Source organism: Rhinolophus sinicus, chromosome 14, assembly GCF_057876585.1.
Source record: "Rhinolophus sinicus isolate RSI-liver-muscle chromosome 14, RSI-T2T, whole genome shotgun sequence".
Classification (NCBI taxonomy): domain Eukaryota; kingdom Metazoa; phylum Chordata; class Mammalia; order Chiroptera; family Rhinolophidae; genus Rhinolophus; species Rhinolophus sinicus.
Window position 1 is genome coordinate 54,725,508 of NC_142514.1, and position 14,634 is coordinate 54,740,141.

Here is a 14,634-nt window from a genome sequence, read left to right on the forward strand (position 1 = left end):
ACATCTTTCTCTAAATTAGAGATCACAATCTCACTTGCCTTCAGGAATGAGACAGGTAACATAAATGAATGAATGTGTTGATAATATTGCAAAATTAAGTGGGAACTAACACTCAGACTCAATGTTTGTAAGATACAAGAAGTGGTGGAGGCTGTGGCAAGTTAGAGAATTTATGTAAAGAGAGCAGGCAGCATTCAGCTCCAGCTAATCGTTGCTGTGTAGGAACGAATGTAAGCCCAGTATTGCCCAAATTTTCACAAATTATGTAAAGTTTCCTGATATTTAAACATTGGCCATTAATTCAAAATTTAGTTGCAAATACTGTGAAGGGCAAACCACACACATCTTTTCCCTTGTGCCCTGTTTTATAATCTCTGATAGGAGTGATGAGCTCCACCAAAGCAGGGACCTGATCTAAATTACGTATCATCTCATTCTGAGCACTTAGAACAGTACATGGTGTATATACATAAATAAATACACGCTGCATAAATAAATGAAGGAATTTATAATTCTATGGTGACTTAGAAAAAGAAACTGCTTATAAAAAGGAAGAATCATGTTGACATTGGGCAAAATATTGTCCTATATTGGCCACTAGAATTGGAAATTAGGATATTATCTGATATCTCTTCAAGTGATATTTTAGTAAATTTGTGGGAATAGGAAGTGTAAAAATAGATTGAAAATAAATGGAGTTAGGAAAATGGAGGCAATTAATATTGATTTCTCTTCCCAAAAGAAAAGGATTGGGTAGTATCTTGAGTAGTGGCAGGATCACAGAGAGATTCTATAACAATGTTTTTCAATCTTTAAAGTCTTGCCCTTTTGGATACATATAAAAGTTCAGTCTGTTTATTTATTTATTTTTATTTTTTAGATAAATAAAAGTGACAACAAATTGAAGAAATTATAATATTCAATTTGCTTTTCAAACAGCATGTATTTGCATTCTGCCATACTCCCAGAGATTCTAATTAGCCCTTCCCTGTTAAATCATCACTATATTATTGAATGAGAGGACAGGTATATTCAGAGGCCAGCTAGAGGCAGCCCCCAGGATGAAAGTAATTATGGGAAACTGGAAAATAATAGAAGAAAGGTCAGCAGTGCTGATGAGAAAGAATAGGTAAAAGCAAATTTAGAGATTTACCCTTGGAAGAATATAGGTACTAAATCTAAGAGGGTATTCCTCATCTTTTTTTCTTTCTCTTTTTTCAAAATTTCAAGCAAAGTCAAGTATTTCCCTCATACTGAAACCTTTAATACTTGATATCTTCTGTGGAGAAAAATTCAGAATTATTTCAACAAGAGGCATATGGAGGTGTGAACTTTCATGAGCAGTTATTTTTATACTGATTAATGAATCCTTTCATTGGCGATGTCTATGACGCATGAGGCAGCTCTAGTCCATTAAATTTTAATGCCTGGAACTAAATACATTTTATACTAAAGCCCTCCATACTCCCTTGTCCTAGAAGAAAACTTAATATTCTTTTAAGACTACAAAACTGCTTTTATTACTTTTTCCCTTACAAATACAAATAGGCTGTGACAATTGCTGTGCTGGGTAAATTGGGTCCATGAAGAAAACTACTTAGGTAAGCACATTATTAAAATATGTATTTATATGTCTCTATTTTCACACACAGAAACTCAGTCTTCTTTCCAAACCAAGTTTAGCTCTGCCTTGGAGCTTGATGTGACAATTCAGGGAACATCAGAATATTCGAGTTGGTTAGGATATTACAGAAAACAACTTAGGCCAACTCAGAAATCTTACAGGTGAAGAAATGAGGTATTTCATGATTAACTATCTTTGAGGACAGAGTGGACTGAGACATACGGTGAATATTTTCATAGAATTAGGTCAATCTTGGGGGTGATACATTTAATATAAATATATAAACTTGTAAGGATCTTGATTTTGCACCTAAATACCATTTGATCCTTAGCTACAACTCTATAGGATAGAAACAGCAAGTATTAGATCCCTTTTTAACAGGTGTAGAGTACATCATCAGGGCTTACACATGAAAGGCAAAAAAATGGGAGTAGAAAGGTATATGGGGGTGGAGGGTAACATTTTGTATTAAGAAAAGCATAAGATTCAAAGTCAGAAGACCTAAGTTCAAATCCCGGTTCAGCTTCAATTTAGATGTACTTTAAAGAAACATAATGTATGATATGGTATGCCAGTTGAGTTCTTGAATAGCAGACTTTAAAGGGATTTAGGAGTGCAAGAGATTTATGTGGAAGTGACACCTGTGAAAGGAAAAGAAAGGAAGCAGCAGTGGTTGGGGGAGCTGTCAGACCACAATACAAGCTTACTAAAATCTCTGTTAGCCCAATGTGAGCTCCAGAGCAAAAATTGCCTGTTAGAGGAGTGTCGTATTCTGCGGAAATGGCTATACCCTTTTACCACCACCTTTCTTAATCACTAACGGAGCCATCTGAAAAGATAGCAACCTCAGCTTTAATGCTGCAGTGAATCCTAAAAGAGCTAACTGAAGGAGGCTGCCAGCTAATCATATCCATGACACTCTTCTTGAAGAGTGGTCTGAGTGGCAGCTCTTTACATCCACCACACTTGGGGAAATGCTCATGATTTTATATTAAATGAAAAAGAGAGATTACCTACCTCCATATGTAGTATCAGCTCAATTTTTGTGTACATAATAATTGATAATAAAAAGTACATGTCAAGCACTGTATAAGAAACTTATGAATTACGAAGAAAAAAATAGTAACTTTACATGGAGAAAACTGTCAGACACCATCAGTGTTGCATACCTCCTGTCAGACACCATCAGTGTTGCATGCCTCCTGATATGATGCACGGAAAATACAACCTTTCTGTTGTATTTGTACCCCAAAAGGTATAATATGACTCTAATCATGAGGAAACACCAGATAAACCCAAACTAAGGGACATTCTACAAATTAACTGGCCAGTATTCTTTAATAGTGTCAATATCATGAAAGGCAAAGGAAGCCAGAGGAACTGATCCAGGTTAAAAAGATTATAGAGACATGACAAATGAATGCAATGTTTGACCCAGGATTTTCTTTTACTATTAAAAAAAAAAAAAAATTTAAGCCAACTGGCAAAATTTGAACAAGGTCCGTAAATTCGATGATAGAATTATGAAAGTGTAATTTTCTGGTTTTGTAATTACACTATGTTTATGTAAGACAATTCTCTTGTTTTTAGGAGATACACACTGAATTATGTAGAAGTGAAGAGGGATCACATCTTACTATCCAACAGCTGAGAGTGGCAGGGGTGGTGGGGCGGGGTAATGTTATGAATTTTGGGTGGAGGGTATATGAAATTTATTGAGTACTATTTTATATCTCTTCCGTAAGTCTGTAATTATGTCAAAATAGACAGGGCTTAAAAACAAAACAAAAAATATATATGTGTCAAGCATTGTGCTAAATGCATTACATTATTTGATTTAATCCTCACAATAACTCTATGATACTCTTATTATGTCCATTTTATAGTTAAAAAACAAAAACAAACAAAAAAGACACAGTTTAAGATATTAAGAAACATGTCCCAAACGTGGGAAGTGGCCATCAGTATGCAAATACAGGTTTGTTTTGCTGTGCAAGTCTGCGTCCTATCTAGTTTCATAAAGGAACATAAATAGGAAAAAAATAGAAGGAAATACAAACATAAATGATAATAGCAATTATATGGTAGTGCTGCCGGTTATTAAATTGTCACTTATTCCTTCACTTTATATTCTACATTTTCTACTATGAGATGTTCCAGTTATCTATTGAGGCATAGCAAGCAACCCCAAACGTAGTCCTGCATCACAATAATCATTTTATTATTCTCATGGAGTCTCAGTTCAGAAATTCAGACAAGACACAGTGGGGATGGCTTGATTCTGCCCCACCATGATTAGGGCCTCAGCTGAGAAGATAAAAATGACTGGGGGTTGCTCCATCAGCTGGGGAATTGGACTCTTCTGGAGGCTTCACATCTCTGTTGCCTGGGCTGGGATAACTGTAAGGTGGGCCTTAGCTGGGTCATTAATGGGAGGGTCTTTATGTGATATGTCACCTCTCATTGTCGCCTGGGCTTCCTTATAGCAGCTGCCTCAAGTTAGTCTGACTTCTTACATGGTAGCTCAGAGCTTCAAGAGAAAGTTTTTCAAAAAATAATGAGGAAGCTATGTGGTTTTCTATTACCAAGCTATGGATAAAACATAGGAGGTCAGACAAGTAAGTGAAGAACTCATCCTAGAAAAAGAGCTACATCCCTCATTGCTGAATATCACTATAGTCACCTTCGAAATACTCCCCTTGAGAAGCTATGCACTGATGCCAGCACCTAGTCCACCCTTCAAAGCAATTTTGGAACTCTTTTCCTGGAATGGCCATCAGAGCTGTCATCATATTACCCTTGCTGTCCTGATGTCATTCAAATATCTTCCTTTCAATATCTTCAGGTAGCCATTGGGGGCTAGATCAGGTGAGTAGGGAGGGTGTTCCAATACAGTTATTTGTTTACTGGCTAAAAACTCCCTCACAGACAGTGCCATGTGAGCTGGTACATTGTCGTGATGCAAGAGCCATGAATCGTTGGTGAAAAGTTCAGGTCATCTAACTTTTTCATGCAGCATTTTCAGCACTTCCAAAGAGTAAACTTGGTTAAGTGTTTGTCAGTTGGTACAAATTCATAATGAATAATCCCTCTTAATCAAAAAAAGGTTAGCAACATCGCTGCAACTAGTTCGTGAACTTAAATGTTCACCTCACAGTTTCCTTTTGTCACATTCTTTTGGTCACAACCCACCCAGATTCAAGGGGAAGGGACACAGATTTCACATATCAATGGAAAGATTGTAAATGAATGCTTGCCATGTTTTAAAAACCCCCAGAGGACATTATTATTTCCATAATCAGAAGAAAGGAAATTTTAGATGTTTAAAAAATTACATTTTAATTTTTATTTTGGAACAGAATTAGCAAAAAACCCAGTTTACATATGTATATTTAAATGCATGTGATTTGGTGGTAAAGAATCTGCACTCTCTGACACTGAAGCCTGCTTCTGTTGGCTTTATCCACAGTAACAATCACAGAGCTAACAACAGACAGGGTATTAGATGCATTGTTAGTTTTATGCATAGTACAAAGTGGGAGTTGCTAACATTACAAAAAGTTTTCATTCATTTACATAAACCTTTGGAGGTCTTTTGTACCACAGATGCTATTTTTTCAAAGATATAGCAACACTGGTTTTTTGTTCAAGCCTCTCTTTTTCACATACGGATTTTCTTTTGTTTAGAAATAATATTTAAGGTTCTGGAAGTACTTTAAATTCTTTGATACTGTCATCAACTGTGAAATAGACATAATACAATTGACCTTTGAATAACATGGGATTAGAGGCACCAAGGCCGTCGAAAATCTGCATATGAATTTTGACTCCCCAAAAAGTTAACTTCAGTTGGCCTTTCTGCAGATTCAACCAATAGTGAGTTGAAAACTGCATTTCTGTCTGCAATTGGGAAACTATAGTTGGGACTGCGAAAATACTGCTTTTCATTGACCATTGGTTGAGTCAGCGGATGTGAAACTTTGCAGATATGAAAAGCTAACTGTATATGTTGAAAAAAAATCTGTGTTATGTGGACCCACACAGTTCAAACCATGTTGTTGAAGGGTCAACTGTAATACTTATTTCATAGGTAAATTGTGAAACTTGAAAGACATGACGTAGATAAAACATTTTACATGGTATTTAGCCCTTAATAAGCAATTTATAAGTAACAATGACTCTTTTGTTACATTCTCTTTAGCATAGCTTGGTAAGATAAAAGTTCTGTTTTATAGTATTAAGTAAAAAAAAAGTATTTAGATCAATCAGAAGTCAACATGAGAAATCCAACCAAGATATGAAAGGATAATTTAGTACTTCTAATATTTGACCTCAACCTTTGCCTATTCTGAAGGAATCATAGCATAACTTTCTCATAAATTCCACAAAGTTTGGCTAAATAACAAGAAAATACAAAGACAGTTGATGAGATAATGAATGTGTGTTTGCTAGAAACTGCCTGATAGATAAATATTTCATATGCTCCATGATTTACATATAATTTATTTTAATTTAACTTAGTACAGTGCTTGTCATAAGGTAAACATTCATTAACAAATATCAAATTAAAGAGTATCCATCTTTTTTACTGATTTGTACTAGTTCTTCATAAATTAAGTACACAAACGACTTATCTGTTATACATGTTGTGAATATTTCTCATTTGTCATTTATATTATATTGTGTTTTTTAATACTTTGCTCAAATTTATCATATTTTCCCTGTATTTTAAGAAATGATTTTATCCTTAAAAAGACGTGCTCCACTTTCCTGAATTTAAATGCTTGCAGGGCAAAATATTTCAAGGTGATGTCTTTCCCTTTTATCTAAAGGCTACTCATGTCTTTAACCCTTACCATTCAAAATTAATTAGAGTTTACTCCTGTGAATTGTTTTTGTCTTTTTGTTGTTGTTGATTTAAGTTAGTTTATTGTGGTGACAATTGTTAATAAAATTACATAAATTTCAGGTATACTTCTTTTCTTTTTTCATTTCTTTCTTTTTTTTTTTTTTTTTTTCTGGAGGAAGGAGAACTAGTAGACATTTCCTAATTTCCAGTACTGGTTTAGAGTTTTCCTATGTTTCATTTCTTTGGTTATTTCAATAGGTAAGTAGTAAAGTAGAGGAAATGAAGTTGTGGGGAGGAGGTACAAAGAAAGAATAAAAAGGTACTAGATGGTGGAGTCCAATCACTAACTTATCTGGAAGTTTCCACTGAGAGATATACTGAGCCCCAGACTTCTATGTCCAATAGTAATGAGTTTAACTGAATATTATCTTGGCAGATGCCTTTTAAATGTTTTAAATATATCATCACATTAGTGTGGATGCACAGTTAATATGTGTCTCACAATAGGTGGATACAGTTATCGTCCCTTTTTTTTTTTTTTTTATAACCAAGGGAATTAGTGTAAAGGGGTTATGTAACTTGCCCCAGTTCACAGTCATTAGCAGAGCTGGGATTCTGACTAGGGAGCCTAATTCTAGTACACACAGTCTTAACCCTGCATTATAAGTATCTTAAACTTAATATGTGAAAAACAAAACATTTTATTTCTATGTCAGAAACTACATCTTCCTGATTCTGCCCTATCTCAGTATCATGTCATTCCCTGACTATCCACTGCACTTGGTAAAAACCCACACACTCAATGCCATGGCCCATCAGGCCCTACAAGTTCAGATGTCTTTGACCTCATCTTGAACATTACTCCCCCACCCCCTTTTTTTTTAACCTACTCAACACTGGCCTTCAAACATACCAAGCTTATTTTCATCTTCGGACATTTGTACCCTCTGTCCTTGAAAGCTCATCCCCAAAATCGTCGCTTGGATTTCATCATTTTGGTATTTATCATTTGTCTCAAAGATCACATCCTCAATGAAGCTTTCCTGGACTAAAATTAAAGTATCCAGTTTATCATTGGCCTGTTTTTATCTTACAGCTGTTGGTACTTTGTGATACTTTATGTAATATTTTCTTATTTGTTTATTTTCTTTCTGTCCTCTCTCATACACACAGTTAAAATATAAGCTCCATGAAAGCAGGGATTTAACTGTTGTACTCACTGCATTGTTTCCACTGCTCAGAACAATGTTTCACACACTGTATTGTCTCAATACAGATTTATTGAGTGTATATAAATTGTGTCAAAAAGGAGAATGACATAATCAAAACTGTGTACAAGAAAACTTGTCTAGCAGTGTGAAGGTAGCAGTGTGGAGCATAAACTAAGATGAGAAAAGGCTTAGTCAAAGAGACTAGGTAGGAAGCTATGTAAAATGAAGGACGGTGACAGAAATAAAGAAATGTGAGGAGTATTAGCCAGTTAAAACCAGCAGAACTCTAAAACTAATTGAGTTGAAGGGACTCAAGGTCATTTGGAATAAAGTGCCATTAATATAGATAGGACGTACTAGGAGATGACAGATCACACTGGGAAAATTATGAATGGTATTTACAAGAGCAATTTTGAATTTCTAATTTGAGATGCATTGGTAGGCAGGATATATGAGATTTGGACTTAGCAGAGAAATCAGGACAAAAGATGAAGTTATCAGATTGTGTAAGAATTACCAAAGGCGACATTTAGAATGAGAAAGGGCTAAACTCCTAAATCACTCACTTTTTATACACAGATAAGGAAGAGGCAAAGAATATATGGAATATGTGGTTTGATGAAAGCAAAAGAAAGAGGGATTACAAGATGATCTCACTACAGAGATGAGGAAGATGATTGACATTGGATTTGGTAAACAGAAGATCACTTCTTGAAACTGAGGAAGTGACTTCAGGACAATGATGAGGTCCAAATGTCTCAGGCGATTTCTCCTAACAATACAAGGCAAAGGGAAGAGGAGAATATATGTGCTTTAGTGAGAAGGGATAGTATGAGGAAAAGCAAGGTTAGATGTGTAAGGAGTATGGTGAACTCATTTGGCATTTATGCAAGATTAGGGTGTACATTGCTAGAGATGACTAAAGAAATGAGATCAGAGCTGTCAGCAGTGACTGTCAATAACTTTTTCCAGAAGCTTAGAAAATAAAGGAAAAGGATAGAGATATAATTAGTTTTGTTCTGTTTTGTTGTTTTGTTTTGCTTTGCTTTAAGAATAGAGATTAAGTCTATAAACTGAGCAGAAGGAGCTAATAGAACAGTAAAGGAAGAAGACATCTTTATTTAACTTTTTGTTAGAGCAGGTATACAGAGTGGAAGAATTGGAAACTACCAGCATACCCCTTTTGTTGTGCTTTGCTTTATATGACTGTGTAGATATTGCCTTTTTTACAAATTGAAGGTCTGTGGCAACCCTGCATGGAGCAAGTGTATTGTTACCATTTTTCCAGTAGCATTTGCTCACTTCATGTCTCTGCATCACATTTTGGTAATTCTCGAAATATTGTAAACTTTTTCATTTTCATTATATTTGTTATGGTGATCTGTGATCAGTGACCTTTGATGCTACTACCGTAATTGTTTTGGACCATCATGAACCATGCCCATGTAAGACAGAGAACGTAATCGACAAATGTAGTGTTCTAACTGTTCCACTGACTAGCTGTTCCTTCTCCCTCTCCTCAGGCCTCCTATTCCCTGAGACACAACAATATTGAAATTAGCCAATTTATAACTCTACAATGGCGTCTAAGTGTTCAAGTGAAAGTAAGAGTTGCATGTCTCTCACTTTAAATCAAAAGCTAAAAATGATGAAACTTAGCCAAGCAAGCATATAAGCCAAAAGCTAGGCCTCTTGTGCCAATAGTTAGCCAAGTTGTGAATGGAAAAACTAAGTTATTGAAGGAAATTAAAACTGCTACTCTAGTGAATGCACAAACACTAAAGGAAAACAGCCTTCTTGCTGATATAAAGTTCAGTGTTCTAGATAGAAAATTGGAACATCTACAACATTCCCTTAAGCCAAAGCCTAATCCAAAGCAAGACCCCAATACTCTTTAATTCTATGAAGCCTAAAAGAGGTGAGGAAGGAAGCTGCAAATAAAAGTTTGAAGCTAGCAGAAACTGGTTCATGAGGTTTAAAGAAAGAAACTGTCTCTATAACAGAAGTGCAAGGTGAAGTGGTAAGTGCTGACGTAGAAGCTGCAGCAAGTTATTCAGAAGATCAAGCTAAGATAGTGAAGGTGGCCACACTAAACAACAGATTTTCAATGCAGACAAAACAGCCTTATATGAGAAGAAGATGCCATTTAGGACTTTCATAGCTAGAGAGGAGAAGTCAATGCCTGGCTTCAAAGGACAGGCTGACTCTCTTGTTAGGGGCTAATACAGCTGGTGGCTTTAAGTTTACCATTTCACAAATGCTCATTTACCATTTCAAAAACCCTAGGGCCCTTAAAAGTTATGCTAAATCTACTCTACTGCTGGCTCTAAATGGAACAACAAAACCTGGATGACAGCATACCTGTTTACATGGTTTACTGACTATTTTAAGCCCACTGTTGGGACCTATTCTCAGGGGGGAAAAAAAGAAAAAGAAAAGATTTCTTTCAAAATATTACTGCGCATTGACAATGCATCTGGTCACCCAAGAGCTCTGATGGAGATATACAGTGAGATTCATGTTTCCATGCCTGCTAAACATCCATTCTGCAGTCTATGGATGAAGGAGTAAGTTCAACTTTCAAGTCTTATTAAGAAATACATTTCATAAGATTATAGTTGTCATAGATAGTGGTGATTCCTCTGATAGATGTGAGCAAAGTAAACTTTTTGGGAAGGATTCATCATTCCAGATGCCATTAAGAACATTCATAATTCATGGGAAGAAGTCAAAATATAAACATTAACAAGAGTTTAGAATAAGTTGATTCCAACACTCATGGATGACTTTGAGGAGTTCAGAACTTCAATAGAGAAGTATCTGCAGGTGTGGAAATAGCAAGAGAACTAGAATTAGAAGTCGAGACTGAAGATGTGACTGAATTGCTGCAATCATATGATAAAACTTTTTAACAGATGAGGATCTGCTTCTTATGGATTAGCAAAGAAAGTGGTTTCTTGGAATGGAATCTACTCATGGTGAAGATGCTGTGAAGATTATTGAAATGACAAAAAAGGATTTAGAATATTATGTAAATTTAGTTGATAAAGCAGTGTCAAGTTTGAAAGGACTGACTCCAATTTTGAAAGACATTCTACTGTGGATAAAATTATATCAAACAGAGAAATGATACATTCCACAGAGAAATGCATGCTACAGAGAAATTGTTAATGAAAGGAATAGTCAATTGCTGCAGCAAACTTTACTGCTGTCTTATTTTTAAGAAATCACCATAGCTACACCAACCTGCAGCCATCAACCTCAAGGCAAGACCAGCAAAAGGATTATAACTCACTGAAAACTTAGGAGATAGTTACCATATTTTAGCAATACAATATTTTTAATTAAGGTATGTACATTGTTTGTTTAGACATAATGCTGTTACACACTTAATAGACTACAGTATAATGTAAACATAACTTTTATATGCACTGGGAAACCAAAAAATTTCATGTCACTTGCTTTATTGCAACATTGCCTTTATTGCAGTGGTCTGGAAACGTACCTGCAATATCTCTGAAGTATGCCTGTATAACATTAATTTTGCTATTGAAGGTCTTTACCAAAGCTTTTTCTCACTTTTTTATAATTTCTCAACCTTTGCATATATGTGACAGCATTAAAAAATTAAATTTTTTAATGGGGAATTTTCTTAACCAACAGAATTTGAAATTATATCTATATCTATAGCTGTCTCTCTCTATATACCCATATATATAGAGAGAGAGAGCTATAGATATAGATATATATGCAATGGCCTATCCTGTGAAGATTTAACTTTCTTGCCACTGGGTATGTTTGAGATGTTGATGGGCCAAGTGTAATAGAAGTTGTGGGAGAAAGTTAAATATTAAGATCTTTCTTTGCATTCCCTCCAAATCTGGGGTTTTGTGACTATGTGACCCTCCACATCACTTTTTTTGAGTGTTCTGATTCATAAAATGAAGTTTGCAATAGTTTTTCATGGGGTTATTTAGAGAAATATTTATTTTTTTATTTTTATTTGTTTTTTTATCAACTATTTTTGAAGTCCCACCATGTACCAGGTTTAAGTAATTAATGCACATAAAAGGTTAATTACATAATAAAAATTCAGCGAATGTTAATTGCTATTAATATTATTAAAACGTTCCACGTTTCCTCAAAGACAGAAATACAATGCAAGTAATAGTATGAAGAAAGTGAGGATTACTTTGGTCATTATATAAATTATTCTAATTTAAAGGCTCAGGTAATGCTTCAAACATTTTCTCTATTAAAATGACTCAAGTTAAGAAAGGTACTATTGATTAATTATGTGTAGGGCCCATGACACTATGTGTCATTAATTATGTATAGGACCTATGACATATATGTATTAGAAAAGAAGCAATTACTGAACTACCATGAAATAGTCCACTGCAGTCAGTTCAATACTGTAGTTGTTGGAGAAAGGACATTTATTGGAGTGACCTACATATAAGATTGAGTTCAATTTGCAAGAGCCTCACCATAGATAAATGTCCTTTCTGTCTTTCATGGTCAAGTGATGGAGGATTGATTGTAACTGAACGGCCCTGTCATTTGTTCCAACATTTCGACCATCAGAGAGCTGCTGTCTGTTATTTCATGTGCTCTTAGGCCAGAAATCACACAGGTTTTCTCTGAGCGCCTAAACTAGCTGACAGTCAGGGAATCAATACATCCTGTTGCACAGCATTCAAACCCGCTATTAGTAGAAAAGTAACACTAAAGATGTGTTTCCTTACAGGACAGTGCAGAATTGATCACTTCCCTGCTTCACAGTGGAGCTGACATACAGCAGGTTGGGTATGGTGGCCTCACTGCCCTGCATATCGCTACAATAGCTGGTCACCTGGAGGTAAGTTACACCTTAGTCACCTGTAAAAGTAAACCTGCCTCTTTGGACTCTTGTTTGCAACTGTTTTCAAAGGCTGACTGTTGAGCTTGTAGGAGTTGGTTTATTTTTTAGCTACTGAACACCCTCATTTGTTTGGAGGATCAAATTAAGCTATATAAATGTTCTTTTGATAGTCAATGCAGTCTATTTTATAACAGTGTAACCAAACATCAATTAATATTTAAAAAGGCTGGATGAACAGTAGCTTTATAGCAGTGAGTCAGAGCCTAGGTTTTGGAGTCAGGCACCTCAGTTTCCATCACTTGCTATGTTTACCTCAAGGAAGTTGCTGTACCTCACATCTGTGTTTTCTTCATTTATAAAATAGAAATAACAATAGGTCTATTTTAATGATAAAGTTAGATAATCCACACAAAGCACTTTGCAGATTGCTTCTGTATGCAGAGTAAGGACCCAGTAAAAGATCATTCATTCATTCACACATGAATTTTTTGATCTATCAAGCATCTATTATGTACCAGATACTGTTTTAGTTCCTGAGGTGACAGCAGCAAGAAAGGCAAATCTCCATTTTTATTTTTTTTTATTTTTGGAGTTTAGTTATATAGAATGAGACATACGATAAAGAAAATGAAATATTATACGATGTTAGTTAGTAGTGAATACTAGAACTAGAAAAATAATAAAACAAGGTAAAATGAAAACAGAGTAATGGAGAATTGGACACTATTTTAAATAAGCTATATAGTGAAGCTATATATGATAAATATTATAGCACCTGCAAAGGCCCTGAGGTAGAAAAAAGCTAGGTGTGTTTAAGGGACATGCATGAGCCTAAGTTATTGGTATAGTATGAGGTGAAGGTAGAGTGAGGGAAATGAGACCAGGTGGATTGTTGCAAACCAGGTCACAAAGTGTTTTAAAAGCCATAAAAATGACTCTGGATTTTGTCTTAAATTTAATTATTGAAAATATTAATTTTTATTCAAAGCACTTTCAAATGCATTATTTCACTTACTTCACAAATCTTCATGAAATAGTTTTTATTATTACTGCCATTTGATAGATATAAAACCAAGGCTCTTCTTGCACAGTAATTATCTTTACAAATTGCAAAGCCATTGAGAGCTATGCCTGGAATCCCGGTCATTTTACTCAAAATCCCTTGATCATCAACATTCTATCAATTGTGGTAACCACATTAAATTCAAAAATATAATAAATGAGAAGTCTTATATACCTTAATTATTAAATGGTTATCTATTTCTCCCTTTTAGTCATGTTGCAAGTTAAATTGCACTTTCTTCAAACACATTCACAAACACACAGACACCCCAACTGTGAGCAAATAGAACTGCATATAAAATTATACATAAAACCTATAAAATAGGTGTAATTCGTATCTCTTAGTATCACTTCAAAGGGCTCTTATATTAAATAAATATTAACATATCCCATTGACAGCAAAATAGTTTCCTCCATGTTGACATTTCCAGCCCTTATTATATCACCTTATTTCCCAAAAAATAAATGATTTTAGTGAGATTAATTGTAAATATAAGAGAATTTGCATTACACATGAGAGGAGAAATCCCATTAGAATCACTTAAACATAAATGTTTTACAGAAAAGAAACCAGTTGAGGCCAGTGATAAAGTAAATGAAAGGTAAATATTAAGAAGCCTGGGTGGAAGAATTGCTGAGGTAGACCTTAAGTTCCCTGAAGCATTCAACCTCTGAAAGTCAGGAAAATGACAGGGTATCTTTTACAAAACAAAATCATTTTTGTCTAGTGCTAAGCTGATTACATGTATGAGTGATAGAATTAAAACATTAGGTAAAAAGCACTGTGGTTAAGAGCCTGGTCTCTTTATCTCCTATTCAAATAGCTCCTTTCTTGCATAAATCCTATATGGAAGGAAATATCATATTGATTCTACCAGCCTTAGGGCAAACTTTACCAGTATAATTCCAAATAGGTCTCTACTCTTGCCTTGCAATTCTCCATGCGTTCTCAAACTTCCTTCATTAGCTATTGTATAATGTTTAATGACTTTTATAGTCAATAATTGATGATGCACAAAACAAG

At 34.9% G+C, this 14,634-nt stretch overlaps 1 protein-coding gene across 3 annotated transcripts in view; it reads left to right on the forward strand.

Annotated features, from left to right (window-relative positions):
• TNNI3K (TNNI3 interacting kinase) overlaps nucleotides 1–14,634 on the forward strand; it is a 294,785-nt gene that overhangs the window by 48,588 nt on the left and 231,563 nt on the right. For 2 of the 3 annotated variants that reach the window (XM_088791202.1, XM_019743776.3), the window contains one exon: nucleotides 12,435–12,545. The exons of the other annotated variant lie outside the window; for it this stretch is intronic. In XM_088791202.1, coding sequence (XP_088647328.1) covers nucleotides 12,435–12,545 — 111 coding nt within the window. The remainder of the gene's footprint in view (nucleotides 1–12,434; nucleotides 12,546–14,634) is intronic. 3 annotated transcript variants of the gene reach the window in all.